We start from the raw sequence: 17,183 nt of genomic DNA, 5'->3' as shown, positions 1-17,183 counted from the left end.
GCACGGATAATCATAACCTCGGCAGTGCAGTCGTCGTTCCGTCGACAGCAAATATACTAATAATCACCATACTTGTTTCTAACTAAGCGTGGCTTGATGCCAACACGCCTACCTCGGGCCAATCAACTGTCCAGGCAGTCCCTAGCCACCCGGGATACTACACGACTTATATCCCCTCAGCTGTTCTGGTCAGTGCGAGGAAGCCAGCCACTATAGTCCATTCCCTGCGGACCTTCCTATAGACCCGCAGATCAAGAAAGGAGTTTACTCTCTCGAGCTCCCTAACAACTGTGGTACGTTCAGCCTCGTACCGAGGACAAACATAAAGGGCATGGTCCACAGTGTCATCGACCCTACAGTCTGGGCATAAGCCCGAGCCAGCCAAACTATTCCTAAAGGCACCATGTCCCGAAAGGAATTGAGTTATGCACCGATTGGGGGAAACCACCCTAATAGCATGCAAGTCCCTAACATCTGGAAATATACCATGCGTATATGAACCAGTAGAGGACTCATTCCACCTGAGTTGCCAAGAGTCAAAACCTTGGTCTTCAATCTCTCGCATACGCCCAGAAGTAAGAAGGCCTTCCTTCTTAGAGATATACCGCTTGCTACGTTCCGTAGCTAGAATGTCGATGGGTTTTATGCCGGCGATTACACCGACTGCCTCTCTTGAGACAGTTCTGTAGCCTCCGACAACAGCTAACAATAAAAGACGCTGGAATCGCAATAAATGTCCCTATAACACTGGAATTCTAAACCACGAGCCCAGACGGACGCAGCGTACAACATTAGGGCCTCACAGACAACTTTGTAAAGAATAAGCATGGTATGAAAATTCAACACCCAATCGGGTTGGATGACTCTAGGAACACCAAAGAAGGTATTTAACCTTCCTTCCGACAGATTGAAGGTTCTGCCTGAATTGAAATCCTCTCATCAAGGATTACACCCAGATATTTCTGGACGGTAACATATCTAATCGGAAGGCCGTCCATCACTACCCGCGGGTGACGGGTCGTGGCTAGACGACCTTTAAGAAACATCATAATGGTTTTCTGCGCATGAAAATCATCTTACGCTGAAGACTCTACAAACTTAGTACCTTACATCCTGAGTCACTCTGAATTCTATCTCAGCACCAGCAGCAACCCATCGTCGGCATAAGCCGTGATTCGGCAGCCACGGCATCCGCAGCCGCATTAGTGTCGAATTCAACGACCCAGACGAGGGGGCCAACGTTTTGACAGGATCTTTCCTACTTTGTTGTGATTACAACAACCAATCAAAGGCCAACATCGAAGATGGTGCATGAGGGCCAAAGGATAGTTTCAAGGACTGCGATAAAATTTCTTGGAATATGGGTGGACGCCAGGATACGTTCCGCACCTACGTCTTGAAGGGCTGCTCGAAGGCTGAAAAGGTTTGGTTGCCAGATTACTGCTGAACTGTGGGAGACTGAGGCAGCAGAGAAGGAGGCTGCTGTCTGGAGTGATATACTCCACGTTATTTTACGGTGCCGAGATATGGGAAGCGGTCACTAGATACAGCGTATACTGGGGTGCTCTTGAATCAATACACAGAAGGAGCTGTCTCCGTATTACAGCTGCATATCGCACGGTTTCTCGAGAGACAGTCGAAGTGTTGGCGGGAATATAAGCTGTCAATCTGGAAATCACCCACAGGACGAAGATTAAAGAACGATGGGCATCAACACCTGGAAAAAAAGGAGAGTGGCTAGCTCCATTATAGAAGAAATGAGGAGAGAATGCGGTGGGACACTAGTGATAGAGGCAGATGGACACACCACATAATTGGGGACCCGAGAAGTTGGTGCGAGATGGCCCATGACTCACAGTTTCTAGCGGGTCATGGAGGGTTCAAAAAATACCTTTTTAGGTTTAAGATCATTCCGCTGTTTTTCCGGTGTGTAGACGAGGAAGAGAGAGCATATTACATCTTCTTTTGCTGCCCCCTATTTGAGGATGCGAGGAGGAAAATATTGGATACCATAGATAGAAGGGAAATGTTCCTCCCGGAGGAACTGCAGCAGATCATGCTGAATAGCGCAGAAAACTGGACGGCTGTAGCAGGGATTGCTCGGAAGATTATGGAGAAGCTGTACGTCTGAGAGGAGTTTCAGGGGTAGAAGAAGGGATCGTCGGAGGGTACGGGAGCTGACAAGCACGCGGCTAAGAGCGTGGGGGATTCCCCGTACGTGTGGAGGTCGTCTGGGTGTGATGAGGTCGTGGCACTCCACTCCCGCGTCCAATTACCCGTGAGGTAAGTATGCTGTAGTGTTCAATTATCTGTCAGGTGTTAGTTTATGTGATTGGATGTGGCTGGCCTTGACGTGTGTGGAGTGTGCGGCGTGCGGTATGTTTACTGAGTGATGATTGGATGTCGTGGAGAGTGTGGTGAGATTTTAGTTTGATGTTTGGTATCTCATGGATGTGAGGGTGTATTCCCCCCTTCCTGAAGTAATGCACACCAGCTGTACCGGGAAGGGTGAGTAGCCAGGGGTGGAGGCTTAGTCGGTAATGCGCAGGAACACATACGCATTTATAACATCTTGAGAAACGTGTAAGCGAGCTCAACACTGCTCAGGTGCCCCTAAATGGAGTTCCTTCACCTCTTAAAGGAAAAGAAGAAAAAAAAGATCTTTACTATTTCCGAACAGCCGTCACGAAGGATAATGGTTCTGTTGCTGAAATAGCTTGAGAATCTCAATTAAATTTTGCGTGCAACCACGCTGCTGCAACTGAAACAAGGCAGAGGGCCAACACACATTGTTATTGAAGGCCCGGGATATGTCCAAAAAGACACCGAATACATATTTGCACTCGCTGGTCGAAGCCAAATTCATTACCCTAAGAATAGCGTCCTCTGTGCTCTTGCCAGGGGGAAAACCATACTGGTCGTCCATTAGCGAACGATTAGAAGTAAACCTACTACTAATGCGGAGGTACAAGCCCTTCTCGAAAACCTTTACCTACTACAGGCAAGAGCGTCAGAGGCCGGTAAGAAGAACTTACAGTGGAATCCTTGTCGCAACCTTTGAAGAGCAGTTTCAACTCGCCACGTTTCCAACACACTGGGAAATATCCAGCAAAAAAACATACTATTAAAAACCCTAGTCACGAGACCAAGAATCACTGACAACGTGCGAACAAGGAGTTCCACTGTAATACAATCATATCCGGGGGCTTTATTCCTAGCCAGGTTACAAATTACTTGGCGGACATCCGCCTCAGTAATCTCAGAAGGAAAACCTACAACTTCCCTTCGGACACGTCGATGATAAGAGGTTTTACCAACCACAGCATTATCTGAAAGCAGATCGTTCATCACAAGAGTGAGGACACGATTTTTGTCTATCACAGCTCCATCCTGCGTCGAAAGACGAAGAATGTTATTTTTTTCTTATGATCAAGAACCCTATAAACGACACCCTATGTCTCCTTATTTCCTTGTTCTTGTACAAAAGAGCGCCAGGAATCACACTTAGAAGACCTAACCTTATGAAAATAATCGGTCCTTTTCCGACGATAGTCCACAACAAGGCTGCACGCCTATTTGGATTACCTCACGCTACACATTACACAGAGGATACATGACACATTAACAGTCTTATATAAGTACCAAAATTTTTAAACCGGCCGTTGATTAGATCACAACATAGAAATTGAATAGAGAGCTATGGTCATTAATAATTAAACTTTATTAACAGACTTCTACCCCCCCTAGTGAGGAAAAAAAAATAGAAACTGGATTACAAGAATTCAATTCTTGGATTCAGTATGCAATAAATATTAAAACCGAACCCAAAACGTATGCTTGTCACACACACACACACACACAAAATCTATTTTACTGCAATAGTCTATAGGTAAAACAAGCATATGAACATAAATAATTTGTATTTGACTTCAGCACTACGGTGAATCACTGAATCAATATAGATCTCCACAGATAAATTTAAAGAAAAATAAACCTACATGCAATGTAAACTTAGTAACATAGTAAGCAGGTCAGTAACATTACTTTTTACTAATAATCAACCATTACAAACATTTGCTCTGTGATTCTATAGTACTGTAATTAACATCAAACTTAACTCAATTACTTAAAAAGAAAAACTGTTACAATACACATTACAACAAATTTAAAAAAAGAAGAATAAATGCCAGTCTCCGTAGTGGAGTGCTAGTGTCTTGGCCTTTATCTAGAGGTCCCAGATTTGAATTCTGGTTGGACATGGCATTTTTCATATGCTACACATTTCAATTTTCATGTGCCCATCTACAAGCTTCTTTGTAAGTTCTGTAGCAAATTAGTTCATCATTCAAAAAAAAATAATAAAAGATGAAGGAATAAATGGAATCAAGAAATGTTGAAACTGCGTAAAAGATGAACAAATCTTTACATGAAATTTAGAAAAAAAAAAATCTTGTAGAAGCAATCACTCTAGGCAGGCCTAAATGTGTTTGTATAAATAACCCTGAATATCACTTTGACTACTGAGATTGCTGATTATGTAGCAACTAATGTAGAACTGATGGGTACTAATTCATTGTCTTGTATCAATAGTACAAGTTCCAGCTCAAATCTATCTAATACAATGACTAATACTATATACTGACATTTCAGATGAGATCCTGAGTTGTTCAGACACTATGATATACCTAAAGTAATTTGTAAGTGCTGATTCAAAGATCATTTGGTGTAAAAATGGCTGTCAGCATATCTTCCAGGTATTTGTGCAACAGCAATGACAGCCTTCATATTATAATCTAATACCCCAAATTACATTAAAACTTGATCTCAAACTACAAAAATTAGCTAGTGGTAGTTAAAAAAAATAGATTATTGAAAATATATGGAACAAAATACTGTTTGTCTGAGGTAAATAAAGCTTTAGGGGCATATAAAAACATACTTAGAAACTACCTTTACAGGCACATATAACAATGATCAGTGGAGAAAAATTATGTTTAAGCAGAAATAATATTTTAAAGGGTCAATTCATTTTAAGTGTCCCAAAAAAAAACATAAGTTGGTTCAAAAAAAAAAATATTGAAACTTACCCACTTGTTTCCTACAGCTTTCAGAACCTTAAAACCTATTTTTTTAAATTTTTTATTTAAGCAGTTTACCTGTGGTGGCCATTTTTGTTATAGTGCACACACCTATTTTTGTGATTGTAAGGGTTTACAAAAAAATCATAACTAAAAAAGTATTCGACCTGGAGGGATGAAACAGAAGAAATTTATTCATATTTTCTCAAGGTAAAAGATTGGTCCAGTGGTTTATTTACCTATATCTCTTCTTTCTATGAGAAAATTACCAAAAATGTTGAACATAAAAAAATGGTGAAATTTCACTTTTGGTAATTTTTTTCAAGAGATGGCATACACAGTTTAAATTATTTTTGTATATTTAGGTGTACATTAGTGGTTTTACCATAAATAATATTAATGGTGATATACTTACCCCTAAATGTTAATGAATTTTTGAAAACTAATTTTTTTTTTTAAATTCAAATAAATCTGATGGGGCTGGTGATAAAAATCTCAAATTTGCACAACCTGCAGTTTTTCTGTAAATGTTTATGGCAAACAAGAAAGTCTGTTGTATTTTACTAATAAAAAAGTTATAACCTCTCAAAAAAAAAAGGAAAAACCTGTTAAAAGCAATACCATTCTTCTGTTATGTATTTTACTAATAAAAAAGTTATAACCTCTCAAAAAAAAAGGAAAAACCTGTTAAAAACCCATTCTGACTCACTAAATAAGTGCTCCAAGGGGGTTTTCTTGTCTTTATTGCAGTTTACATTTTTTATATTTAGCCCCTAAGTTGTTAAGTTGACGTTTTCAATATTTTTAAAATAGTTTTTTTAAAATTATCAATGATAGGTCGTAATTTAATGATAACTTAACCAATGCGAGTAACATAATGCAATTTTAATTCAAAAATGCTTGTAAAATGTACCCAAAATGAGATTTCAATGAATAGGCCTACATCTTTTTTAAAGAATTCATTTTTATTTTTGTAAACACTATCGAAGAAAAAATAAATTGTAGCAAAATTCTAATTATTCACTCTTCAATAAAATAATCTGTTTTAATAGAAATGAAAGTTAATTATTTAGTGTGGTTAACCAATAGCTGTGATATTTCTTCTGATAATTCTCTTGAAATTGTGTGAGAACGACCTGTCACTGTAGTTAGACTAAGTGATGTCAACCTTCTCTGGACTTTGTAGATCGGTATCCAAACTTTGTCTTTAGTCTTTTAAAATGGTGTATGTGGTCCAGCTAAATGGAAAAAATGAACCTGCACATTGTCAATTTTGAGGCTAAAAATCTACCATTTCTCCTATCCACCAGATTGTCATACATACAAGCAATAGAATCTTTTTCCTTAAGTAATAGTGATACAATACTTGACATAGGATGGTCTTCATAGTCCTTGGAGTATGAAGTAAAGTAACATCTTGCAATGCCTTCTGTCACAGAAACATACTTGTGGTAGCTTCTAGTATCAACAACTCTTTCACAGCAGTCAAAACTGCTGCTAAGATTTTTTAGAGTTCCTGAAATCTTAGCTATCTCACCTGATTAAATAAAAAAATTCATGTTTTTCAGCTTGTGATTACAAAATGAATACATTTCATCAATGTTTAGTATCTGACTGCTTAATGGTGTTTGCAGGCTTACCTTTGGCAGCTCTCATTTTGTTGTTCCTCCCACACCATCACAGGCATCTTTCCCATGGGATGATCCAAAGAAGTGCCATTCAGCTTCAAGGTCGACATATTTTTTGTGACTAGGCAAATTAGCAAAATTCTTTATATTTTTACTGGACTTGAAGCACCATCATTAAAATAGATGAGTATTTTAATGTTCTGATGTACTTCCTTGATACAGTCTGCTAAAAGTTTTTAATAACAATAAAATGTTGTATTGTGCTTCAAGTGATCACTTAAGTTACAGTCACCTTGTGTTGCAATAGATAATTTTCCTTGAAATGGAACACAAAAGGCTGATCAGTGGCTTGGCTGTTGACCCAATGGAAGCTTTGTATCTCATCTTGAACAAGAAATGAAACGTTTTCTGCAGCCTTTTTTTTACTGTTTTTAACCTCCGGGACCAGCATTAGGTATTGCTTCAGAGGATGAGATGAATGATTTGTAGTGTGTAAAAATATACCATACCTGACCAGGATTCGAACCTGGGACCTACGGATGAAAGGCTGAGATGCTACCATTTGGGCTTTGCTGGCCGGCCTTTCAGCAAAGTCTACCAACACCAAACATTCTTCTTCACCTAATTCTGATTTTTTTCTTCATCAAAAACTGAGTTTGCAATTTTTACACAAAATTGTGAGATTTCAGCTTCCAATTTTTCTACTAATGAATCGAAAAACTCATCTTTGGTCTGAAGAACAGTAATCACCTGTGCCCTATCAGCTGTTACCCAATGTTTGTATATTATTGTATCTGGCAATACATCATACTCTTCGAAAAAGTTGAGCATGTCAAAAACTGCCTGCTTACCTGGACATTTTGTGTACACATTCATCAAACAGGTGTAGTTATCCTTGTCACAAACAAAGATGTCTACTAAGTCCTTATAATAAACATTAAGTTTGGGACCATCAATCATTAGTTTGATGTTGAAGCCAAAATTTGAATTTAAAAAAAAATTAGTTTTCAAAAATTCATAAACATTTAGGGGTAAGAATATCACCATTAATATTATTTATGGTAAAACCACTAACATATATCTAAATATACAAAAATAATTCAAACTGTGTATGCCATCCCTGCCTCTTCAAAAAAGGACCAAAAGTGAAATTTCACTCATTTTTATGTTCAACTTTATCGGCAATTTTCTCATAGAAAGAAGAGAGGTAGGTAAATAAAAGACTGGACCAATCTTTTACCTTGAGAAAATATGAATAAATTGCTTTTTGTTTCATCCTTCCAGGACCAATAGTTTTTTTAGTTATAATTTTTTCTTTAAACCCTTACAATCACAAAAATAGGTGTGCACTGTAAAAAAAATAGCCACCACAGGTAAACTGCTTAAATAAAAAATTCAACAAAAAAAAATATATATTTTTACGGTCCTGAGACATATAGGAAACAAGTGGGTAAGTTTTAATTTTTTATTTTGAATTGGTCAAGCAACCACCCTTCGGTCACTTCAAATGAATGGACTCTAATGGATTGTTTCTCATGATTATTATTAATTTATTTGCTAAAGTTCAATCAACTATAGTTTTGCTTCTTCATATCATCAGCATTTCACACAGTTGTTACTTTAATTGTTATACAACGTGTATCATATGTGATTAATATGAAAACTACATATCAGTCTCATTACTGTAACACATTTATTATCTAGTACCCTTGCTTTAATTAAGCACTACAATAAATGGATTGGAAGAGAAAAACTGAGCAAAAATTTACAACGAAACTCTGTCCACGGTAAACACCATGCAATTTCTAGAATGATCTGATGATACCTCAGCAATAAACTTTATTTTAAAGTTACTGCATACTAACCAAAATGTTTAATTCTTAAACAAGCTAAAATGACCATGAAACATTTCTCAACACTATCCAATTATGAATTTTGTGATATATTATTACAGTACAGTAATTATCTCTACGGTACTGAATTTTAATCTGATATTACATTAAGAATGAGAAATAAGTCTAGTATGATACTACAAACCTAAAATACTATACGAATCACTGTGGAAAATAAAATAGAAAAATTAAATATAGCCTTTTCTAAACTCCATGACTTAAAGATCCATGTCTTTTATCAGACAGTTTCTAACATTGAATCCTGGTCAGGCTTGACTTTCTTTCATATGCTATAAAATTTATCTCTCATTTCTCCATAAAAAAAAAGTTAAAGAATATGCCTTAATAGCTACGTAAATACTTCGTTAGGAGTCAGCAAGTGAATAAATAAACATAACTTTTAAGGTAAGCTTATGTCGGTCAACAATGTCATAAAATGTTGCTTTTAATTAAAAATATTAAACATATAAAGGAATGCTAGCTAAAATATTTATCCATAAAAGCTGAAATGGTACTTCCTGATTAAACGGAGGCCATCCTAACTTAAAAAAGTTCTGTGGCTATTACGGTGAGGTTTGTCTATCTATGTGGCTATTACGGTGAGGTTTGTTTATCTATGTTGAAGAAAAGGCATGTGCTTTCTCAGCAGATCACAAAAATGAAGGTAAAATAGGAAGTGTTAATCATACTGTTGAGATTGATGCCAACGTAATCAATGAGCTCCTAGGCGACATCGTCAAGTTTTGGGACTCTGTTCAAGCACAAATGTAGTTTGTAAAATTTTGTATGATATAAAGAAAGGCCTATACTGTGTGTACACGTTAGGGTTTTTTTAAAAACATCATTCTTCCTTCTGAAAACAGGTGGCCTCCACCACCATCAGAAAGCACCACTGAAATCATTCACCTAAATAAGAATATTATAAAATGTGATTTAACAAGACCATTTAAAATTGATAATGTGGTATGAATAAGTCATAGTTCTCTGACAACATAGATTACTATAGTTCCATACCGAGAATACATTACTGATGTTTTAAACTAACTGAATGTGTTTCAGTACCAAATGCAAAACATCCAAGAAGCATTGCATTCAATTTCCATTCTGGAGCAGTAATGGAATTATCATTCTTAAGCAGTCTAGGAAAAAAGTTCAATAAAACACAAATAATATAAAACAAGATTTAATAGCAAAAAAAAATATAGAATAGAGATAAAAAGATGGATTAAAATTACAGCTATAAATCCATCACTGCATTATGGTAAAAAACTTTAAAAGAGAACCAATTAAAAACTACCTACATATATTAAAATTCATAAAAAAAATTCGTCCAACTTACCTAGGAATGATACAACAAATTTCGAAACTTTTATAAAAAATATCCTATAAAAGTGTGAATCAAACTGATAATCAGTGTCTGTAAAAATAAACTTTCTGCGAAAAAAATCCTCCTGGTTATTCAGAACTATCTCTTCTAAAACAGATAACGTTGAATTTGTTTCAACTTGAGGGAGTCCAAAACGAGTTCTTAGTAATTCATCAATAATAAACAAAGGGGGTACACGGAGAATTACATCTACTAAACGCAACACTTTACGACGAGACATTGTTTCAGCCATTAATTTACACTATATAAATTTATAATCACTAAACAGGAAATTTACAATCCTCACGAGAATTTCTCACATTATCCAATAAAATTTGAAAAATATGAACTATGTAACTTCTGAATACACTGTTACGAATGTAGTGTTACGTTATGTCTAACCAAAACAGGTATTAAAATCAGCTGTTTTTGAGCGTCAGTCTGATAACATTGGATTCTAAAAGTCATGCAGGACAAAATAAACACGTCTTAATTGATAAATAATCGAATTTTATAATATAAACTGGAGCTATTGGTTTGTGAATTAAAATAATATTTTATTACATGAAAATGAAAAAAATTGCGTAGTTTTAATAAAGGGGTCGGTACATTAGTTTTATTAAAAAAGTTGCTTTCTTAAAACATAAAAATATAAATTTTCTCGGGTTCTTCTGCAAAATAATATTTCGGGAACAATAAAATGAAAAACGCTTTTTTTCAGTTATTAGTACACGTAGACAGTATTGTTGCTACTCAGAGGTGAGTTGTCAACTTCCTATCATAGTTTTTGGATACCATTACAGTTCCTTGAGACTCAAATTGCTTTTGACATGCATTTATTGTAATAGGTTTCTCGGGTTCAAATCCCGGTCAGGCATAGCATATTCACAAGGTCCAAAATTGCCATTTTATGTCATCTTGTAAAGCAATACCTAACGGTTGTCCCGGAGGCTTTATTTATTTTTTTATCGGATTTTCCGAACTAATCGGTTCCTTTTGTTCTCGTATTAAAATATATATACTTGTTAGTCTGTAGTTATAATTATGTTTGTAAAAAAATATTATAGTCAAACCGTTCTGACAGAAATTAAGGCAATGGTCGCAACCGTTCGGTTATTATTACTTGCATGTGATTGATTATATCTTGTATCATTAAGTTTGTGTTGGTAGTACAACACGGATCAAGCACATTTAGAAGGCGGACGTTCGCAGCTGATCTATACGGCTGTTCGCTGTTTTTTTATTTTGTGTAACAAGAATATTCTAGAATTTGCAAAAAAATGTTTGCACGGTTATTTCGAAAGCAGCTGATAAATGCTGTAAGTAAAGAATATTAATTCACAATCTGATTGTTATAAATTTATCTATTGCATAAGATATTTTTTACGGTGAACTGAAACAAATAAAAACTAAATTTCTAAGTACCGGCATAATTAAACATTTATTATAGATTTTTCTTAAAAATCACTGTGTTATGTACTTTTCTCTGTCAATTGGGATGAACAACAAACTTTACAGTTCTTGATGGTGGTTATGTAATCTCTTCGTATCCGGTGAAGTGTTGATGAAATGATGTTTAAATTATTGGTTTTTTTAAAATATTTTTATTTCTCCTACTTCCTAAGACTCGACAGCTTGCGAGCGCACCTATATATATATATATATATATATATATATGTTACTTGGTTTTGAAAAAGTTAATTAAATTTAATTTAAGCCCCTAACCATACTTAAAAAAACTTATGAAAAAAATGGTTCAACTTACCAAAAAAGTGATACAACAAATTTGAAACAGTGAAGGGAAGAAAAATTTAATAAAACAAATGTGTTGTAAATTTATATATATATATATATATATTTAATTTTCTTTTATGTTATATATTTAGCTCTATTTGACTTATTTCTAGTGTGATTTTAAATTATGTTTAAAAGAAATGAACATGTTTAAGTAGATAAGTGAACAGTTTTTACTTAATAAATGCAAGTATTTACTTAAAAATACTTTTTGTTACTTAAAGATGTTCATTTATATGCTTTATCATCTATGGTATCAGTACTTGCCAGAGATTATGTTCTTATAAACATACACTGCTACTTAACATGTTACTGACACTGTATAGTTAAACAGTTTTAATCCCTTAAAAATCTCACCGTAGCTGCTTACTTAATTAGTCAATGATCTATTGTATCTATGAAATGGAAATTTCATAGCTATATGAAAATAGAAAAATAGTGTTTTTGCAATTAAATTAATTATGTAATTATACTTTTTGTTATTTAAAAAAAATGTTGGTCTATTGATTCCTCTATTTTCTAGAATATTAAAAAAAAATTAATTTCCTGTAAATTGTTAAATTTCAAAATAATTTTCTCGAATTTGAAAAATGTGTTGTTTAATAAGTGCAGCATTTGATAAGTTAATAGATTTTTGTTATAATGTAAAACAAACCCAACATTTTATAACAGTAAGCCTTTAATATTGATAATGAGAAAAACTACAGTTCTGAGGTAAAATTGTATAGATTTTCTGACTTAAAAATACCATGTATTGCCCACCCAGGCTGCCCTGTCCACATTGTGTTCATATTATCATCAGTTTGATTTATTTAGTACATTTCATTACTTTCAGAAAGGTAACTGTAACATTGTTAAGAAATACAAAAAAAAGTTATTTTGAAGTTGAACTCATTTTTGTATTATTTTGGGAACAACTAGAAAAAAGCACTTTCTGCAAAACCTCATGCTATTTGCTCAGAAGTAATGGTGGTGAATAAATATTTTATATTTAAACTGTTTTTTAATCATTTGTTAGTTTCCTATGTTGATGCATTGTCATGTTCATTTCGACTTCTATTGTATAGTTAACAGAATTTTGTTAGGTTACACAACAGTTCCTTTTAAAAAAAAAATATTTATATAGATATATATATATATAGTTTTATATTGAAGTACATTTAGTTTTGTACGAAAAGCTATCGCTTCAGTCAGCTTTGCTATAATCATGAAAATTATACACAATATAGTGCACTTGAGTATAGATGAATAGCAAAGTGTAACTTGTGTATTTGCTAGAGTTGAAGAAAATTACCAACTTAACTCATTGTAATTAATTTGGAAATTGATTAAGTGTGTAACTTAGAAAAAATGCCTTAATTTATATGTATTTTTTTGTTGTTGCCATATTACATTGTAACATCTGAAGTTGAAAAAAGTGGACCCTTTTATTTATTTGAAAAATGTTAGGGTTTACAAGGTTAATTATAGCAAGGTTTTTACTGCGGTTAGTTATTTTAAAATGCAAAAAGAAAGTTTTTTTCATTTAAATTGTTCATATACCTTATTATTATAGAATGCTGGTATCATCATCCTAGAGCGACATTGTATTTTAATGCATAGAACTCTTTTGGCTTATCTGAGGGCCATCTCTCCCACTTTTCCTGTATAGCCTCTGGAACCACTGTAAGGTATTAATTACTTCAGAGGATGAATGAGGATGATTTGTTTGAGTGTAAATGAAGTGTAATCTTGTACAGTCTCAGGTCGACCATTACTTATATGTGTGGTTAATTGAAACCCGACTACCAAAAAACACCTTTGTCCATGATCTAGTTATTCAAATCCGTATAAAAGTAACTGCCTTCACTAGGATTTGAACCTTAGAACCACCTATACTACTGCAACCATGCAAAAGTTATGTGTGTTCGCATACGTGCTTGCACACACAGTTGTGTGTATAGATTTAATGAAAAAAATATATTCATAAAATATGGGAATAAATTTACCTTGTGTTATACAATCAGAAGAATTTTTCTATTATCGTTTATGACTGCATAGGATCACTACTCAGTCCATTATCCAAGTCCTTTGATGGATGGAACTGTTTGAGCCTTGCAGTCCTCTCAGTACTTTTTAATATGTTCCGATTTTTGTGTCCTTTCTGGTGTTGAAAATATTCGTGTTGTGAATGTGAAATAAGTTTTTTGTTTTTGATTTTCTTGTTTAATTTTATCTTATCTATGATGTCTTCTGGTGTAAGGCGAATTTCGTTCAGATAGATCCTCTCATTTCTTTGATCTATCTGCAACTTGTCTTGGTGTTTTTTGAATTGTACTGTACTACTTGATTCAGAAGACTTGAATCATGCATTTTTATGATATGTCCAAAGAATCCTAGTCTCCTAGCACATGACATCAGTGATGGGTTCTAACTCTTTGTACATGATTTTGTTGAGCACAATCTACCACTGTCCTTCTTTCTGGTATTTTTTATTGATGCAGGTTGTTTCAATTCTTTCTATTTTCTGGAGTCTGTCTGTCTGTGATTGTTCATTCAGGTAGAAGATGTTTCCGATGCATAAGTGGCTTGTGGTTTTATAACTGCATTGTGTCTTATTTTTTCATTTATTGATAGGCATTTTTTGTTATAAGTGGAACAGGTTAATTTTTGAACTTTAGCTAGTTTGCTTCTTCTTATTTAGGTAAGGTTTTTTTTTTGTTTAGGTTGTTTATTTTGAGCGATTTTATTTGCAATGTTTTGAAGTTCTAATATCTGTGATTTACCTTCGTTTATGCCATTTGCTAGCGTATCAATTTGTTGGTGAAAGACAATTTGTTTTGATTTTTCAGCCTATTTTTATTTTTGGGGGCTTTTTTTGTGCCTAATTATCATTTCTAAAGTGCAGTTGAATAATAATGGTGTGAGCCTATCACCTTGGTGTAGTCCTGTTTTGATCTCAAATAGTTCTGAGAGCTTGCCTCTGCATTTTACCTTTGACTTGTGTTAGTGAGGATCAGTTTTATCATGTTTATTAATATTTTATGTAGTCCAAGGTGTCGTAGAGTTTTTAGTAGGGAGTCTGTGTGGTTGCAGTCATAAGCTTTCTTGAAATCTACAAATGTTATCAACATGTCTCTGTTTTTTTTCCTGTTGTAATCCGTTATTATCTTGAGACTCATGATCTGGTCTGGACAGCTCTTCCAGGGTTTAAAACCTACCTGATATGATATTCTCCTAGTTCTTTCATGAGTTATGAATTGATCCTTTTGAGGATGTTCTTGAAAGAATTTTGTATGTTGTGTCTAGGAGTGAGACCCTGTAATTGTTAGGGTCCATTTTGTCCCCTTTTTTGAATAGTGTATGGATGACGACCATCTTCCCATGTTCTGGTAGTTCTTTTTTGATCCAGATGTTGACAAGCAGTTGATGAAGGGCAATTTTTGCTGATCTTTCTGCATATTTTCAAATCTCTACAAAAGTCTGATCTCATGCTGCTTTGTAATTCATCTCATCCATAGCTTGGTAGACTTCTTTTATTGTGCAATGGTTGATGTTTTCTGCTGGTGTTGTTATTGGGGTGTTTAGGAGTTCTGTTGGTTCTTCGCAGTTTAGGAGTTTGTTGAAATATTTAGCTAGGACTTCTGTGTTGTCTTTATTGTTATGGGCCAGTTTTCCTTTTCATTTTTTATTAGTAGGGTTGGGAGTTTGTATTTTCGGTGCTGATTTTTTAAGGTTTTGTAGTAGTACTCTCTCAATTGTGTTTTATTGAATTCTTCTGTTGATTTCAGTATGCCTTTATGGTGCTGTCTTTTTATTTTCGTTAGGGTTTGGGTGGTTTCTTTTCTTTATTTTACTGGATTTTGGAAGGATGTTTCTGATCTTTGGGATTGGTGAAATAGCCATGCTTGATGTCTTTTTTTCACTGTTCGTCACATTCACTGGTTTACCATTGATGTTTTTTTATGGGATTTTATTGGGGCTAATTCTTCTGCGATCTGTTTAAGGTTGTTCACTAATCTGGGAGTTTATTTGTGATTGTTATTTTTTTGGTAATCTTCATTCTTGATTAGTTAGGTGGGGTCCATTTTTCTTTTAGGAACTTCGTTTTGTTGCTTTCTTTGGGGAGTAAATTTAATTTTAATTTTGACTACAGAGTGATCTGAGCATGTGTCTTCTCCTCTGAAGACTTTTAAATTGTAAATCTCCTTGTGGTGGTGTTTGTCCATGAAGACATGGTCTAGTTCCATTCTTCTTTAGTGTAGTTGGAATGTTCCCAGGTTTTTAGGTTTCCTCCTGAAATACGTGGATTTCGAGACTAGATTGTGGTTTCTGCAGAGATTGACAAGTCTCTGTGCATTTTTGTTTGTTTTCTTTTGGGTTGGCCATTTTCCGATTGTCGTGGTATCTTCTTTCTCTACGTAGTTGAGCATTGAAGTCTCTGATTAATTGTTTAATACGGTTTTTAGGGATGTTATTTATAATCAGGTCGAGTAGATTCCGGAACTTTTCTGTTTCTTTACGGTTTTTTACAGAGTTAATTTTATTATTAGTGGGTGCATGGGCATTTATTATAGTGTAGATTTTATTAGATGCTTTTAGGGTGAGTATTGAGATTCTTGGGGATTGTGACTTGAATTCTTGTATTGAGTTTATTATTTATTTTTAAGCTAACTAAAAAGCCTCTTCAAAACTGTGGAACATTTTTTTTTATCACTCTCCCCAGATATACTTTTGTAGAGCCTCTATCCTTGAGATTCCACGGCATCCTGGTCAGTGTTTTATTTACTGCAGACTCATGATGAAAATTTTGTGTTCTTCCATTAGGTCTGTTCGTTAGTTTACTAGTCTGCATGAGCGATTTTACATTGTGTGTGAAAATGTGGGTGATTTGCTTTAGTTTGATTTTGGACTTTGTATTTTTCTTGTTCATATGTGTAATACTGGAGCATTCCAGTGATTCCGATCAAGTGTTATCTTCTAAGTGGCAGCCTAACTTATCCGAATGCTGCCTTCTCTGAATTCTGGTGTTGCTTGGTTCAGCCAGTGGAGTATTCCTTGAGTTTTCATGGTTGACTGACAATGGGTCACATGTGGTGGGAGTTCCCCAGTGATATATATTACCAATTTTTCAATGGTGTGGAAATGCTGCAGATATTTTTCATATAGAGTGTATTAAATAATGCATGTGGTTGTAGAGTGAAGAAGAGATTATAAAATATGCTACAGGTTGAGATTTCCTATTTTCTTGTAGTGGAGACCGTAGATATATTGAAAATTAAAAAAAATTTTGAGTTTGGAAATAGGATATGCCTTTTATTTTTTAATCATTTGTTTTGGTAATGATTTTGAAACTTTTGAAATTATCACATTAGGAGTCTATTTATTTTTTATTTTTATGAAAAGCTGTTTTCACTAATTGTCTTGGTTCTACAACTTAATTTTT

At 34.5% G+C, this 17,183-nt stretch overlaps 2 protein-coding genes across 2 annotated transcripts in view; one reads left to right on the top strand and one right to left on the bottom strand.

Moving 5' to 3' along the window:
• Positions 1-10,391, bottom strand: part of Trc8 (TRC8 ring finger protein) — a 117,494-nt gene extending 107,103 nt beyond the window's left edge. The window contains exon 1 of the mRNA XM_075378909.1: positions 9,938-10,391. Within this exon, the coding sequence (XP_075235024.1) occupies positions 9,938-10,217 (280 nt within the window). The 5' untranslated portion in view covers positions 10,218-10,391. The remainder of the gene's footprint in view (positions 1-9,937) is intronic.
• Positions 10,392-11,125: 734 nt separating this feature from the next.
• Prx3 (Peroxiredoxin 3) overlaps positions 11,126-17,183 on the top strand; it is a 30,924-nt gene continuing 24,866 nt past the window's right edge. Inside the window, exon 1 of the mRNA XM_075378902.1 lies at positions 11,126-11,283. Within this exon, the coding sequence (XP_075235017.1) occupies positions 11,245-11,283 (39 nt within the window). The 5' untranslated portion in view covers positions 11,126-11,244. The remainder of the gene's footprint in view (positions 11,284-17,183) is intronic.

Source organism: Lycorma delicatula, chromosome 1, assembly GCF_047948215.1.
Source record: "Lycorma delicatula isolate Av1 chromosome 1, ASM4794821v1, whole genome shotgun sequence".
Lineage (NCBI taxonomy): Eukaryota > Metazoa > Arthropoda > Insecta > Hemiptera > Fulgoridae > Lycorma > Lycorma delicatula.
This window is presented reverse-complemented; position numbering and strand designations above follow the sequence as displayed.